Source organism: Fringilla coelebs (genome assembly GCF_963513975.1).
Source record: "Fringilla coelebs genome assembly, chromosome: 1".
In the NCBI taxonomy this organism is placed as follows: domain Eukaryota; kingdom Metazoa; phylum Chordata; class Aves; order Passeriformes; family Fringillidae; genus Fringilla; species Fringilla coelebs.
This window is the reverse complement of record NC_140028.1, coordinates 65,556,837-65,573,101: the sequence shown is the minus strand read 5'-3', so window position 1 is coordinate 65,573,101 and position 16,265 is coordinate 65,556,837. Positions and strand designations below refer to the sequence as shown.

The window sequence follows — 16,265 nt, the reverse complement described above, 5'->3', positions numbered from 1 at the left end:
GAAGGATGAGCTTGTTCTGGTTTACTGTAGTCTTTTTAAAGATTATATTCCCTCCTTCCTAAGGACAGACAAGGCTCCTTTAATGAAAAAAAAGCTAAGTCTAGGTGCAACCCCCTCCTTACTTCCGGCCTAAGAAGGCAGAGCGCTCCGACGTGCTACACCGCTCCCAGGTGCAAAGTGCAGAAACCTTTCGAGAGTGAAAGAAAGTATGTTCCATTCTACCCACCAGCAGCAACATTCCAACAGTTCAGGTTTTCCAACATTATGATTTTTTTTCCAAAAGCAGCCAACATTCAGCCGTTAATAAAACGATTTTTTTTTCTAACATGGAGAACACTTCATTCTATTGCAACCTGCATAAGTACCCTTCAGTCCTACAAGAACTGTGTTATTCACAGAAATGCTGCCAGAAGCTGCTCTATTAATGCCTTACGAGTTACATCCTGGCACTAAAAGCACATTGAATTCCAGTCTTGCAAGCTTTAATATTTAGGCAAATCTTCTGCCCCTTGGCTCCTCTGAGAAGAGACAGTCTAGGAAATACACAGGGCATGCTACTAAAATGGCTTCAGAAGTTCCAGAGACAATAAAAATTGGGTAATGATATTATTATCTATATTCTTCTGTATCAGAGGAAGTAAGTGAAAGTCTCTTTTTTCAGTCAATAAAACAGTATGACAATACACAGCTATAACTACAACATCATCTTCTTCATGTATTATGCTTAAGTCCCCAGATCACAAAATTCAGCATCTCCATCTTGTCTAAAACTTTTGCAATGAATAGCTGGAGTTGGAAGGCATCTCTGGAGCCTATCTAGTCCAGTCACCCTGTGCCAGCAGGTTCACCTGCAGGATCACAGGATCACATCTAGGCAGGCTTTTAGTATCTCCAAAGAAGGAGATTCCACAACCTTTCTGGACAGCCTGTTCCAGTGCTCCACCACTCTCAAAGTAAAGATCATCTTCCTCAGAATTAGAAGGAAGTTTCTGTGCTTCAGTTTGTGCCCACTGCCTCTTGCCCTGCCACTGAGCACATTTCTTGCTCTTAAAATATGGAAATAACTACACATTCACAATAAGAGCTTTGTAATTATATACAAATCAGCATATTCAAACATACGAGACTTGTAATGACTTTATTTAGAACTTGTAATGACTTTATTTAGAACTTGTAATGACTTTATTTAGACACATTTTGTGTTTGTGCTGTCCCTTTTGACAGATGAGTGAAAGAACATAAACTGTTCTACATTCCACTTAATAAATGTACAGTAAGCCACAGCAGAATACAAGCTGGAGAAAAGTTTTGTCAGCATTTTCCATTCAATGCTAAGTGCCAACACTATTTTGGTTTGCTTGTGCTATGCTTATGTACACTGGCCCCTCTGGGAGAGGGCTTCAAGTGAGATGGAAGCTGCTAGTATGAGCGGATCGCTGGTGGGACGGTCTGGCAATCTTCCTCATTCAAAGTCTTGTCGATCACTGGTCTGTACTTCAAGGTAACCTAAAGTAAGAGGGAACAAAGAACTTCAGGACAACAGGATTAAAGAATGAGATCCAAAAAACCCCAACAGTTAAGATTTTTATAGGGTCAGAATTCAGTTCTATCTTTGAGATCCCATAAAGCTGTTCTACTGAACACCCAACAGCACATTTTTTCACCATTAGAAGAAAAAAGCTTTTGAACTAGTCTGACACAAGGGGAAACACAATTCCAGCTCAAATAGCAAAGTCACTTCCCAAAGATCAACAGTGCAGGATTATCACACTTTCCAAGGCTGTTTACAAGAACGGCTGTTAACAGCAAAAAAGATCCTCAAGCACCAAGCTCAAAGTACCTTCCCAGTTGGGATATCCACATATGACAGGGTGTGCTTTCTCCAGTGCTCCTCAAATGGCTTCCGCTGTTGGCCTTGGAGTGGCTTAGAATAGTCAAACTCATCCACCCGTAACTAGGGAGAAAATTAGATTAGTACAGACCAGAAGCTGTATCTGCAAATCACTTTACAACCACGAGATCAGCTGCATTTCACTTACACCTGTAACCCAGCATGTCTCTGAACAGACAGCAAGCTTTCTCTTAACATTGCCCATGTCCAATTTGAAATGCTCAGGCTTAACAAGGGCTCTAAGGTAACTTTCCTTGCATAGGATGATTATTCTGTTTATGCATCTTTATGTCCTGCTTCTGCATCCATGATATTATTACTATAGTCCTGGTTTAGAGGTCTCTAATCACTCAGATGTGCACATGGAGCAACTCTTTTCAAGATCATTCCCAGTGTTCCATGTATTGGTCCTTTTATAAATAACAAAGAGACAGAGCAGAAAAAATAGGACCCCAAACAAATACTACACTAATTGTAACACTCAAGACTGCATTTGAAGATGTTACAACTTTAAAATAATCCATCTGAGGGCACATAACAAGGAGATTCAATCCTACATTCAGGTCACAGAAAACATTTATACCTTATAATCCTCTCTGGCATGGGCACCCCGGGACTCTTTGCGAGCCTCAGCACCATAAATGGTTTGTAGAGCACAAAGCATCAGGTTCTGCAGTTCAAGGGTTTCCACCAAGTCAGTGTTCCACACAATACCTGGTAAAATATTAAAATACTATGGAAGATGGTCTACAAACAAGAGAAATACGTTTGAGTGAACCAAAGGTGCATCATCAGTTGCACTTAAATAACCAAGTTCTCTTAAGATATACCACAAGGCATGGCAGTATCTGTCTGCATTGTGATATCTGCTCAGCTGGACAATGAAAACTGAGTGTTCAGCCTATGAATAGTCTTGCTACCTCTCTGCAACTCCCAACTTTCACAAGATTCTGACAAAGTCAGTCAGAATCTTAAAATCAGTTCATCTTAGTATTTGGACAAGTTCACATCATGTTCTGAGGGCAGTTTGTACCTTACACATGTAAATCCAATTTCAGTCTCTGCTTCTTTGAAAGATTTGAAAGATTTTTCAACCAGAAAACAACTGCAAAGGTTAAGTATTTTACCTGATTACCATGTTTAGTAGATAGGGCTCTACAAAATATTTTGAAAGATTCAAAATTATCAAAATCTTCAGCCAAAAATTCAAGAGAAACATTAGGTTTACAGAAAAAAAAAAAAGGCAAAAACAAAGCCACCAACACTCTTCCCGGAGTACTCTGGGCAAGATGTGTTCTTTGCTATCAAAATACCTCTGTCAAAAGTCTTTAGATGAGCCAGATCACCATAAATCTGGCTAATCTTCTTACAGCCTTCTTGGAGTACAGAACCGGTACGAAATACAGCAGCATGGTTTTGCATTGTCTGCAACACAGTAAAACGAAATCAGTTTGATATGCTGCATATGAAAGCATGTAACTTCCTTAGCTCCAGAAGAGCTTGATACAGAGCTGTTCTGAGTTCAAACTTGTCTGCAGCCTGAAAGACCCCACATTCACCCCAAACAACTGAAACCCCATTCTATTATACAGCAGGTAAACTACACAAGGGAATGACCATGAAGGAAAGAAGCAATCAACAAGTGATACAACCTTTGCTTAAGACACACTCTTCTGACCCACTTTTTCTTCTGCATGACAAATCCTGAAGTGCACTTTGCCAAGTCACCAAACCCCACAGTTGCTTGCAGCTTATCCCACCCTATCCCTGAGAGCTTCCCCAGGCTTACCTTCTGCATATTAAGTCGCACTTCTGAAGTCCTTATGCTTCCATTAGCAAACCTTAACTTGTCAAGATTAGCAACTGACTCTTCACCAGCATTTGGTTTAATGGAGGGAACTGTCTCTCCTAATAAGAAAATTTTAGTAAATTTGGTAGTCAGGCTTGGGTTTGGTTTCTGGCAGTTTCAGAGACTATCAATTACTAAAAATCAGATTTAAGTAAAACAATCTGTTTTCTTCCTTTGAGGTGCCCACTAAGTATAACTTTCCTGAAGTCCCACCAATTGTATCCATGTATTTAAAGTTCTCAGTGGAATATGAAACCCATTCTTTCCTACAACAATTAATAAAGATTTTATAGGTTTGATAAAATTCTGCTGTTCATTCCTCCAAAGCAGCACTTGATGAAAATTCTTCTACACTATGGAATACGCCCGTGGTCCTTACCACCTACTGCTATGCTTTCCTTGTCTCCTCAGTCCCAAACCTCCCACCTTTTCTTGGATGTGTAAGGGACCACAAGCAGTCAATAAGTCTGGCAGTTAGACATGAGCTCTGCTTCTTGCCTCTAATACTGGAAGCCACATGTTATTGGTCAACAAAGCAAACACAGCATCTTACCAGCACGGTTTATCTCACATGTAGCTTTGCATTCAGATTAATAAACCCCCTTCTACAATTTTTAACTCTAAAGAGCCACAGAAGAATTCAAAAAAATACTGGCACAAAGCCAGACCAAATAGGCACCACAAGATCTAGGCTGATTCCATGAGGAATCATCAGTCTCAGCAGTCTGGACATTAAGCAGTAAGAAAACAGATGACTACTTGTGGACTCCAGCTGCTCTGGCACTGTAACTGCCACATTCAGTATTTTGTTGGGGGTTGAAAGGGAGGGCTTGCTTTTTTGTTTTCTCAGGTCAACAACTGTGTCTGAACCAGATTATTTTAAAATACATAAGATTCAGCAGTGAGGACCCAGTGAATGAGATAGTAAAAACTGCAATATCTCTCTCACCACTTGCCCATCAGTCCTTCTTATAAATAAATCAGCACAGTGGCAGCAAATTCCCCTATCCAAAAGTGCCAAGTGTAAGACAGATTACATTTTGATGTAGAAGATGCTGCAGTTTGTAGAAAATACAGTCTTCACATTCAATAGTCTGTGTTAATTTGTCAAAAATCCTAACTGCTCTTGCCTATAGCATTGGCCCAATTCTTGTTATCAAAGGATCAATTACAAAGCAAATAGTAACATGAAAACATTCGCCTAGCACAGAATATGCCTACCAAAAGCATAAACACTGATTTTCTTCCTTTTCTAACAAATAAGAGCCTATGAGTATCATTCTAAATTTGAATTAGGTAGCAACAACTCTTTGTTGGGCAGAATTTACATCATAAACGCAAATATCTCTAGAAAAGTGAGACTTACCAGGCTTGCATGTACTTGCAATAGTCAGGGCACATGCACGACCGAAGACCACCAAATCCAGAAGGGAGTTTGCTCCGAGTCGATTTGCGCCATGGACGGATGCAGAGGCCGCTTCCCCGCAGGCGTACAAGCCGGGCACCACCTTATCCTCACCATTCACGTGTGTGATCACCTGCCAGGGCACACACTCCATGAATACTCAGCCACTGAAAATACTCAGTGCTAACCTGCCTATCTGCAAAGGCCATGTGCATGTAATGCTGGAACACAGCAACCTAAAGTTCCCTCCGCCTCTAAACACGGAATTATGTTAGCTCTGAAGGGCAAGTAGAAATGTATGCAAATACATACATTTACATCTGTATGTAAATACAGACAGGACTAAACCCCAAGATTTCCTTACATATTCTTATGAAGAGCACATAATTCTGTTTCACCACAATTCAGAAATGCACAGGAATAAAGCCTGATCTACACATGCTTCTAAGGCAAAATTTTACACTGAAATTTAACAAGTACACGAAGAGAAGGATTCAGGTGACACCATCACATTGATTTCCAAGTAGTGTCAGTTGGAGGATCTGCTTTGGTGTTTAGATTACATGAACTACAGAGGAATAATACACATTAATTCATGCTACAGAATGCAACAGAGGCCTACTTTGATCTTTGTTCAATTATATTATCCTCAGCTCAACTAACAGAGAATTGTTGTCAGACCTGACAGTAATTTCATTTTCGATGTTTCTTGGAACTACCATCTCTAGATGGACTGGAACATTGTTATCAAGTTATTTTAAAAAACCAAAAAGATTGTGTGTTTTAAGTACTCTGACATCATTATTATATAAATATTATTAAAAATTGTATTATTATCATCCTTACATTTATAAAATACATTTTTAATGCTTTTCTATTTGGAAAATAATTTCCTAGTATGATGATGAAAATACAGCCCAAAAGTGATGTGTATTCCTCACCTGTCCCTTGTAGTTAGTAGGAATACCTCCCATATTGTAATGCACAGTAGGCAGGACAGGGATAGGCTCTTTAGTGACATCAACCCCAGCAAATATCATGGCTGTTTCGGAAATCCCTGGGAGACGGGTGGCCAGCTGCTGTGGTGGCAAGTGGTGCAACTGCAAATACACATGGTCTTTTTCAGGACCACAACCCCTAGAAAAAAAAAAAAAATTGGAATACATAACAGGAATTTACAAACACTAGTAACATTTCTAATCCAGTTTGCTTCATTTGTGAAAATAAACAGGTTCTTTTTCAAATGTCAGCTGACAAAAATTAATATCTAGCATATTTAATAAGACTGTGGCACTTGGATGAATTGAGGCCATTTTCCTACTCCCAGCTTTCTTTTCACAGTAATTCACATTATTTAAGATTTTCAACTATTACATCTCTGCAGAAATATATAAAACTTGGTAATCAGCCAAGAGAACAGCACAAAATTGTTTTGTTTGTAGTAAGAGCATATATATTAAGCTTGTTTGAGCAAGTGTCTCTAGACACACTGAATTCAAACAGGAGACTCTTAACATCATCTGTTTTCTGTCACTATCACTAGGAATTAACAAGATTTTCTGCCTTACACACAGAGATCAGCTTAACAGTCATTAAAGCTCACTCTCATGAATTACATGTGCATATCAAATGAAGTACTGCACTTCACAGTCTAGCACGATTCAGAGTTTGTTCTGCAGCTTTGTGAAGAGCATTGAACTAACCTTCCTTCACGGATTTCTATGGTCATAGAACGAGACACTACATCCCTGGAAGCCAGATCCTTGGCAACAGGGGCGTATCTCTCCATGAATCTTTCACCTTGACTGTTGATCAGAATACCTCCCTCTCCACGACATCCTTCTGTGATAAGGCAGCCAGCCCCATAGATACCTGTTCAAGAATGAAAACACCATCAAAGGAGATTTCTCCACACAGCTTCATAATCAGGATGAACACGGAATAAACAAGGTCTTCTCAAAATAATCAGAGGTGTGGATTTTATTCCATCCTAATCATACCTCTAGGAACTGTCCCTAAAATGTTGTTATTCCTTTTAAACACTCTTTCCAAAACATGAGCAAGTTGATTTGAAACACCCACAATATTTCAAATATTAAAACTGGAAGTGATCTGCACCTATCAATACATCAGGAGAATTTTATAAAGACCTTGTAGACCTTCACCAATTATTTTAAGATTTTTAATAAACCAGAAGTTAACTCTTTCAAGGTCCATTTGCTCATTTTTGTTCCATCTTCTGTGCTGAAGCAGTACAAGATGGCTTCAAATCCTGTGGAACAAAAAAGCTTACTTGCAAATTAACTCATGCACTTCACTTGATAATTATCTTAAAAGCTACAGAATTATCATACAAGCAGTGAAGCTTCTTTAACTAGAAAAACTTTAAGTCAAAGAAACATTGGATCTCTATGATATAAACTTGTAAAATTATACAAACCATTTACAAAAATCGCATGAGTTAAAATGAAGCATTTAATTAGCTACAAATCTAGTTTGTGATCATTGTTGTCCACAGTTTAGATACTGATCACGTGCTAGAAAACCACAGTGCTATATATATACCTTTACTTCAACTACCCCACTTCATTGAAGATGCTAGTATATAATTCCCTAACATTTGCACCTGTCCCATTGCTCTTGTATCTAATATGAAACCCCTTAAAATATTAAGGACAATGGAAATATAAGTTTAAGAGGTAGTTTTAGCTTGTAATTCATAAAACTTCTTACTTAGTATTGTAAGGACAGAACCTCAAAATATTAAGTACTGCTCTTTAAATTAGAACAGCTGAGACCTTTCTCACATTATATGTCTTACTCTCAAATTTATATTCAACAACAGCTGCAGGCAAGTCTAAACACATGTCACAAGCAACTTCTCAAATGCTGCAGAAAAGTGGAAACTGACTTGAGCACATCATGCTTGAGGTGACATCATGCTGGTGCCCTGTCACTAGTGGGGTTCCACAGGGCTTTGTCTTAGGGCCTGCTCTCTTCAACACCTTCACTTGGACACAGGACTGTAAGGGATACTGAGCAAGTTTGCAGACACTGAAAAACTGGGAGAAGCTGTTGATTTCCTGAGGCAGGGAGGCCCAGCAGGGAGACCCCAACAAACTAAGAGGGCTGGACTATCACCAACTGTATGAAGTACAACAAGGGAACTGCTGGATTCTGCACCTGGGATGGAGCAACCCTGGATGCATGGACAGACTGGAGAAGGAGATGCTGGGAAGCAGAGCCATGGAGAGGGACCTGGGGGTCCTGATCAATGGCAAATTGACCATGAGCCAGCCGTGCCCTGGCAGCCAGGAGGGCCAACCCTGTCCTGGAGGGCATCAGGCACAGCATCACCGGGGAAGGGAGGGGATTGTCCCACTCTGCTCTGCACTGGGGTGGCCTCATCTCAAGTGCTGCGGGTGTTTTTGGGTGCCACAATATAAGACATTAAACTACTGGAGAGTATCCAAAGGAAAGCAACAAAGATGGTAAAGAGCCTTGAGGGGAGTTGAATGAGAAGCAGCTGAGGTCACTTGGTCTGTCCAGCCTGGAGGAGACTGAATGAGACCTCCATGCAGTCTGCAACTTCCTTGTGAGGGAAAGAGGGGCAGGCACTCATGTCTTCTCTGTGGTGATCAGTGACAGGACCCAAGGGAATGACCTGAAGTTGTGTCAGGGGAGGTTTAGGTTGGCTATCAGGAAAAGGTTCTTCACCCAGAGGGTGGGTAGATACTGGAACAGGCTCCCTAAGGGAGTGGTTACAGCACCAAGCCTGGTGAAGTTCAAGAAGTGTTTGGACACTGCTCTCAGGCACATGGTGTGACTCTTGGGGTGTCCTGTGCAGGGCCAGGAGCTGGACTCAATGCACCTGATGGGTCCCTTCCACAACAATTATTGTGTAATTCTATGACATTTTAAAACAACATAAAAATCTGTTCAACTCATTAAAAATAATGTTGTAAGCACTATTTCATATTCGGTACCTGTAGGGTGAAACTGCACAAATTCTAAGTCCTGGCAAGGGAGCCCAGCTCGTGTGACCATGGCAGTGCCGTCACCAGTACTGGTATGAGCAGATGTGCAGCTGAAGTAAGTGCGGCCATACCCACTGCAGAACACAAAAGTTAACAGAATTAACAGGAAGAAAAATTAAAACGATGCTACAACATACCACTAACTATGCTGTTTGCGCAACAGTGAAAAGGGTTAATAAGAAAAATGCTTAAGTTTTACCATCTCCTGTACTATTTCAACCAAAAGAAAACAAAACTGGTTTAGCCCAGTTTTGCTCAACCATACTTGAAAAATGACTGGTGACAGAAGACTGAAGAAAAAGAAAACCAGTTCCAAAGCAGGATTGTTAGGTTAATATCAGAAGCCTTTCTGCCAGGAAAAAAAAAGGTTATTTCAGAAAGTTCTCTCAATCCATACCATTCAGTTTCATTGGAACTATCACTAGCAGTTTTATAAAAAATAGCATATAATGATGGTTTAGATTGCCCATATGGTCCTGGTTTTATTTTCTCAGATTTTAAAACTCGGTTGTCCACTTATTAAACATGAATTATTATGCTGCAAACATCTAGGTTAACCTCCAACATTATTGAGAACAGCCAATCAGCCCAATTTCAGGACAAACTCTCAGGAGAAGTAGCAATGTACATATTCCATGTACCTCAAGGTACACAACCACGAAAAAATGCTTAAGAAAGACAAATTATGCAGGCAACCTTTTATAAATTAATTTCAAAATGTATCTTTCACAGATACATTTATAAATATTTTTCACATTGAAATAGATAAGAGAGTGCCATAAGAAGCAAAAGACTAATGCAAATAGCATTCTAATAAACATATACAAACTTTGCAACCAAGTAATGTTAAGTTACACTCATAATATGATAATTTTATCTTAGAACAGTTAGAATTACAGTGGCAGTATCTTAAGGAAATACAATCTCTGGAATTTTGACAAAAGCTGTTTCCTACAGGAAATTCAGAAGTCTACAGACAGACATGTTGGCAGCATTGCAAAAATGTCTGTTTTAAACAGCATGTTTTAAAAATCAAAGACCATCTGAATCATATATATCACTCTTAAACACTCTTACTTTATGTTATTGTTCTAGAATTCAAAGTTAGACTTCATACCAAATTTATACTTGGTCACAAAATTAGCACGTGCCTTTTTTCAGAGGGAATGACTGAATTCAGTTGTATTGCTCTTAAGAGTGGGGGGAATGAACCTATAAATTATGTCCTGTTGGTCAAGGTATCTTCTCCACACTGTGGATTCAAATATATGTAAAAGCACACAAACTTCCAGCTGGTAACATTCCCAAGTTTTGGTCCTTCATTACAAACATTACATTACCCAGTGGCAATGACTGTGTTCTTTGCTCTAAAACGATGTATGGTTCCATCTTCAATGCAGAGGGCAATAACACCACGGCATTCTCCATTCTCCATAAGTAAGTCCAAGGCAAAATATTCAACAAAGTAGCTTGTATCGTATCGTAGAGACTGGAGGAAAATTACAAAAGGAACTTTTACTGAAGAAACCTCTCTTTAGAACTGTCCATGCACATGGGCTCTATCAGGATAAAAAAACATCCCCACCAACTCTCAGGGAAGACTGTTTCCTCATAACTATTTATTAAAGAACTTGCTAATTAATCTATTCTAGCTTTAAATGACACAAGTAGCGGCAAAAGCACTTAATTCTGAGCAGTCAGGAGCTAGGCAGCAGGACTTGTCATTTCAGTCTGCACTTGACAACACGTTGGCCAGCTGCATTGCTCTATACATGTAGAAGCACGCTGCACTTAAGCTCTCCCAGAGAAATGAGAAACACCTCCAGGAGCCCAATTAACCAGCAGGAGCAGCAGGCACACAGTCAAGCATTCTTTCATGCCCTCAGGGATCAGAGCAGTGTTTGGCAGCACAGAGCATTTGTATTGCAGAAGCACACACACTTCGAACCTGGAGGAAAGCAATTAGCTGGCTACCAAGTAAATAAAAAACAGTAGCTACCAGGTACTTGGATTTCTGGTTTCAAGTAGCTCACTACCATCTTCAAACAGCCAGCACTTCCTTCAATTATGGTTTGTAGAATTTATAGGCAGACATGCTGGAACACCAGTCACTTACTTGCCATAGAACAAGATCAGGAATGCACAGTAGGCCTTATTTCATTTACAGCTTGTTTCCCCCTCCTCCCAGTTTGAAGATGAGTGAAAAAAAAAATGCTGGCTTGTACCACTTTCAGAGTTCCCCAATGCTGCTGTGTGAAATTTTTGGAAAAAAAAGGGCTTTTGGGGAGAAGTTTACATAAATTCTCTTTGGGTCTAGTTTACAGACACAAAAGTACTAACAGTGCAGAACTAGTCCAGACCACAAATCTGACAATGTACAATAATTAGCATCTATTGTCTTCATCCCTCCAAACTGCCTCAGGAAGGAAGATAACACAGAAGCGCTATAAGCCATTCCCCTGGAATCCTCATTTGTATGTGACCAGTACATGTTTGTTTGGTTTGGGTTTGATTATCTTTTTTTCAATCTCTGGGGGGAAAAAGGAAAAAAAAATCAGTAAATGTAAACAAAAAAACCCAAACCAGGTTAACTTCACAACTGCTTACCCTGCCATACAGAGTATGTAGGAGTGAATGTCCAGTCCTGTCTGCAACACAACAGCATCTGTGGGCCTGTCCTCCTTTTCCAAACTGAAGACTCTGTCCACCAAATGCACGCTGATAGATTTTTCCTTCTTCAGTTCTGCTGAACGGCATCCCGTAATTTTCCAGCTGATGAACCCAAATACAAGCATCAGAAACTCTTGTGCATCACAACATGACGAGTTATTTTAAGGAGATCTCCTTGGAAGCTAGCCTGTGTTATTTATAACTACAGCTGACATCAAATCCCATGAGTCTCACCTCTATCACCGCAGCTGGGGCTTGCTCAGTCATGTAGTGTATGGCATCCTGGTCACCCAGCCAGTCCGACCCTTTCACTGTGTCATAGAAATGCCACCTCCAGTTATCATCCTCCATGTTCCCCAGAGCAGCATTGATACCTCCCTGAAAATGAAAATCCATTTTCCTGGAATTACATTACCCAAACACAGCTTCAATGGTTTACCTCATTTCTATTAAAAATCACATACCAGATATGTGTACCCTGTGTGCAAGAAATATAGTCAAGCCATATTTAATGTGGCTGTGAAACTCCTCAGTTTCATAATGACTTGTCCTGCTTTTTTCTGTAATGCAGTAAATCGCAGGTACACTACAGGCAGAGAAGCAGCACTGCATTTTGATAATATTTAGAAATGGGGAAGAAAAAAGGGGCAGTACAATGAAATAAAAACATACGGGGAAATAAGGGTTTTAACAGCAACTGCAACTGAGATTAAAAAAATGTGTCTTGCAATGTCATTAGCTCAGAAGCAAAATGAAATGTACCTGTTACTTTATATAAAGTCTGTCAGTGGTAAGTTCATGGTTAAGCTCCTATGATCTTAGAGGTCTTTCCCAAACTTACTGATCCTGTGATTTTATTATATACTACCCTCTAAAAAAATTTCAACTAAATATGCAATGTTTATAAAAAGAAGCATGGCCTTGAAAAAAGATGTTCAAGGGCCCCATTCCTAGAAGTGTTCAAAGCCAGGTTGGATGGGATCCTGAGCAATCTAATCTAATTTGTGGAATCCCTGCCCGTGGCAAGGCCATTGGAACCAGGTAACTCCTAAGGTCCCTTCCAACCCAAACCATTTTATGATTATTCTGCATCCAAATCAGCTTTCTGACAGCAGGCATTCTTTAAACATTTGTTCTGCCTCATTTCTCACCTGTGCAGCAACAGTATGAGAGCGGGTGGGGAACAGCTTGGTAACACAGGCTGTGTTAAACCCAGCTTCTGACAAACCAAAGGCAGCCCGCAGACCTGCTCCTCCTGCACCCACAACAACTGCATCAAACTCATGGTCCACTACTGGGTATTGTGTAGAGATCTGGAAAAGCAAATCACTTGGTTATGATCACAAATAGTTCAAGATAAGTCAAAAAAGTTTCATAAAAACACAAGCAGGATAGGTAAAATGTTCTCAATAGACTTTTGTAGCAACTGCTACATCTGTTATACTCTCTTGCTTGGAAACTGCCATTAAAAAGAGCCCCACGCTTCAGCAACTCAGTCTCACAAAGCACTTGAACACAGCGCTCCAGTAAAAGCCTGAATGCTTCATGCCTGTCAAGCATTAAGTGCTTGACTGAATCACAACATAAAAAATACAGACATACCGAGTCAGACACCTTCGTGGAGGCATTTTTCTTTCCATAGACTACGAAGTGTAAGTTCCGTGCGGGAACCTGGCACGCTGCTGGCCACTACGGAAAGAAGCCGAGACAACTATTATGGAACAAATGTTTCTACAGGATAGACTTACAGCACTCTCAGCTACCCCACATTTATAACAAATCTTCACTCACCACTGGTAGCACATATCCAAGAGCATTAATGTATTTTAGAACTACCTATACTGAAGTTCTGGCTATCCTATAATCATGCTATATAATCAAAAAAGGTTTGACTGATGAGAGAATATCCTGCAGTCAACAGGGTGTCCCAGACTATCCAGTATGGACTTCAGCAACAGTGACCAGCCTCTCAAACCTGTCTGAGGCTGCACCGACAGAAGAATATGTCCGCAATTAATGCTGAAGTATTCTTGCAGTTCTTTCATAATTAAGCAAAGATGAAGCTTTGTGGGATCCATGGGAAGTAATGGAAAATTACTCTCCTGCCAAGTAATCCTCAGAATTTATTTCAGGTGGTCATAGTATTGAAAATTAAAAAAGGTTGTAGGGAATGCTCTTCCAGCTGAGTATTGCTTCAAAAGTCTGAGATATTTCTCTTAGTCTTTATGAAACTAGTGACCAATTTAGAACCATTTATTAATACATAAACTTAGCACAAGGATGCAAATCTTACCCTTCTGCAACCTCACTCCCTACCCCCTGACTTGTTCAAAACCAAAACAACAAACACCACACCCAAACCTACTCAGTATGCAGTCTTTGCTTTGATAAGATTAATACAGTCAGAATGTTAGTCTCCACCTGGCCAAGGTATCAGAATCTGGTATTCCTTCTTTGCACAGTTCAAAAAATAAGCCTAACTCAGCATGTATGATTGTTGAGAACAGCAACACAAAGCCACATCAGGAACCTGTCCAGTGACATCAGCATTTCCCTATTTGAAATATAACCTAAAATGCACTGGAGTGATATCTGCAGCTGTTACATTCATGGTCCCACCACTCTACAATATGCTAACAAGCAGCTCTTCCCCCACCTCTGAAGTGAACTCCAGTACACTTTCCTCAACCTAGTTTTATAATTTCTCATACCAGTTTCCTCAAATTATCTTCTTGCATAACAGCAAATCTACTGCGTCATTACACTTGCTATCTCTGGTTTCTGCAATCATCTTGGAATGAGATCAGTTCCTATCACCTATTCATAAGGAGTTCCACCAGTATTCTCCTTCAGCTCCTCTCTCCCTGGTTCCACACAGCTGTTGCCAGGCTTTGAGCTCAAACAAAAGCCCACAAAGCAGAAAAAGATGTCACACTAAGTCTGAAGGAAACACTGACTGCAGTAATCCTGAATTTTTATGCCACCAGGAAGATCATGGCACTTTTCAAACCTTTCCCTCTCTCTAGAGTTGTCTTTTCTGCACTTGCTTTGTAACACAACTATAACTACAGGCCATTTTTGTAATGCCAAGTTTGTTATGAGCATGCAGGATGGGAACAGTGGGAAGACACTGAAAACTCCCACCTCACCACAAGCCTTCACGCACAACTTACAGCTCCCTAACACAAACCTGCCAGACTCCTCAGCAGCCCTTTCTGGGCACAATCACCAGCCAGGTTCAAGCAACTCAGATATACACCGGCTTCCCACACACGTCCAGAATCACAGAATGCATTAGGCTGGAAAAGGCCTCTGAGACCATCGAGTCCAACCAATGACCAAACACCACCGTCTCAACTAGCCCATGGCACTAAGTGTCACACCCAGCCTTTCCTCAAACACTTCCAGGAACGGTAACTCCACCTCGTTCCTGGGCAGTCCATTCCAATGTCTAATCACCCTTGCTGTGAAAAAATTCTTCCTGATGTCTAACCTGAACGTCCCCTGGTGCAGCTTGAGGCCGTTTACTCCCTTCCTGTCACCTCTTTCAGGCAGTTGTAGAGAGTGATAAAATCCCCGCTAAACCTCCCTCTTTCCAGGATTAACACCCCCAGCTTCCTCAGCTGCTTCTCACTCGTGCCCCGAGCCTTCACAGCTCTGCTGCCCTTCTCCAGACTCGCTGCAGCACTTCAAAGTCCTTCCTGAAGTGACAAGCCCAGAACTGAACATAGCAATCGAGGTGCGGCCTCAGCACCCTGGTCTTCCTGCGCACACTTTTGCTGATACAGAACAAGTCTGCGGCGAGCTTTCTATCGCGGTGCTCGGGCAGCACCTGCCAGGCTCCTCCAGGGCCTTTCCCCAGCACATCCCATTCCCGCTGCCTCCCTCAAAACCCTGCTCAGGGCCTCAGGCTACGGCGCTCGCTTCCCGAGCGGGGAGGCGCGGCCCAGCCGTGCCCACAGCCACCTACTCCCAGGAACCTGCCCCCGGGACACAAGTTGCGCGGTCGGTGCCGCTCCAAAACAGCGCAGGAGGAACCGAACCTGCCGGGGGTGGGAAGATCACCGGGCGAGTCAAGGTCACGGAGGGCCGCCGCCGGAGGGAAAGCAGGGCAGGAACAAGGGAAACGACAGGGACAAGGACATGAACAGGGGCAAGGGCAAGAGCAAGGACTGGGAAAAGGGCAGGCGCAGGGACTCACCGCCCGGGAAGCCGCGGCCGGGCGCAGCCAGCGTTTCGCCAGCCCCCGCGCAGCCGCCGCCGCTGCCGCCATCACGCACCGCAGACTTGGGGTGGGGAGGGGGGAGCGGGCGTGAAAGGCGCACGCGCGGGGCTCGGCGGGACAGACCAACAGTGCCGCGAGGGGGAGGCCCGCAGAGCGGCCCCACCCCGCCCTAGAGCTGCGTGATGGAA

The 16,265-nt window shown here is 41.7% G+C and overlaps 1 protein-coding gene across 1 annotated transcript; it reads right to left on the bottom strand.

Annotated features, from left to right (window-relative positions):
* Positions 1-1,119: 1,119 nt before the first annotated feature.
* Positions 1,120-16,181, bottom strand: SDHA (succinate dehydrogenase complex flavoprotein subunit A). The gene is made up of 15 exons (XM_084214149.1): positions 16,054-16,181; positions 13,455-13,541; positions 13,004-13,165; positions 12,087-12,230; positions 11,790-11,954; positions 10,523-10,671; positions 9,132-9,256; positions 6,849-7,017; positions 6,087-6,282; positions 5,107-5,278; positions 3,681-3,799; positions 3,205-3,316; positions 2,475-2,605; positions 1,841-1,954; positions 1,120-1,506 (listed from the first exon to the last, which is right to left on the bottom strand). The coding sequence occupies exons 1-15, from the start codon at positions 16,123-16,125 to the stop codon at positions 1,420-1,422; spliced, it is 2,004 nt and encodes a 667-aa protein (XP_084070275.1). The 5' UTR covers positions 16,126-16,181; the 3' UTR covers positions 1,120-1,419.
* Between the last annotated feature and the right edge of the window lie 84 nt (positions 16,182-16,265).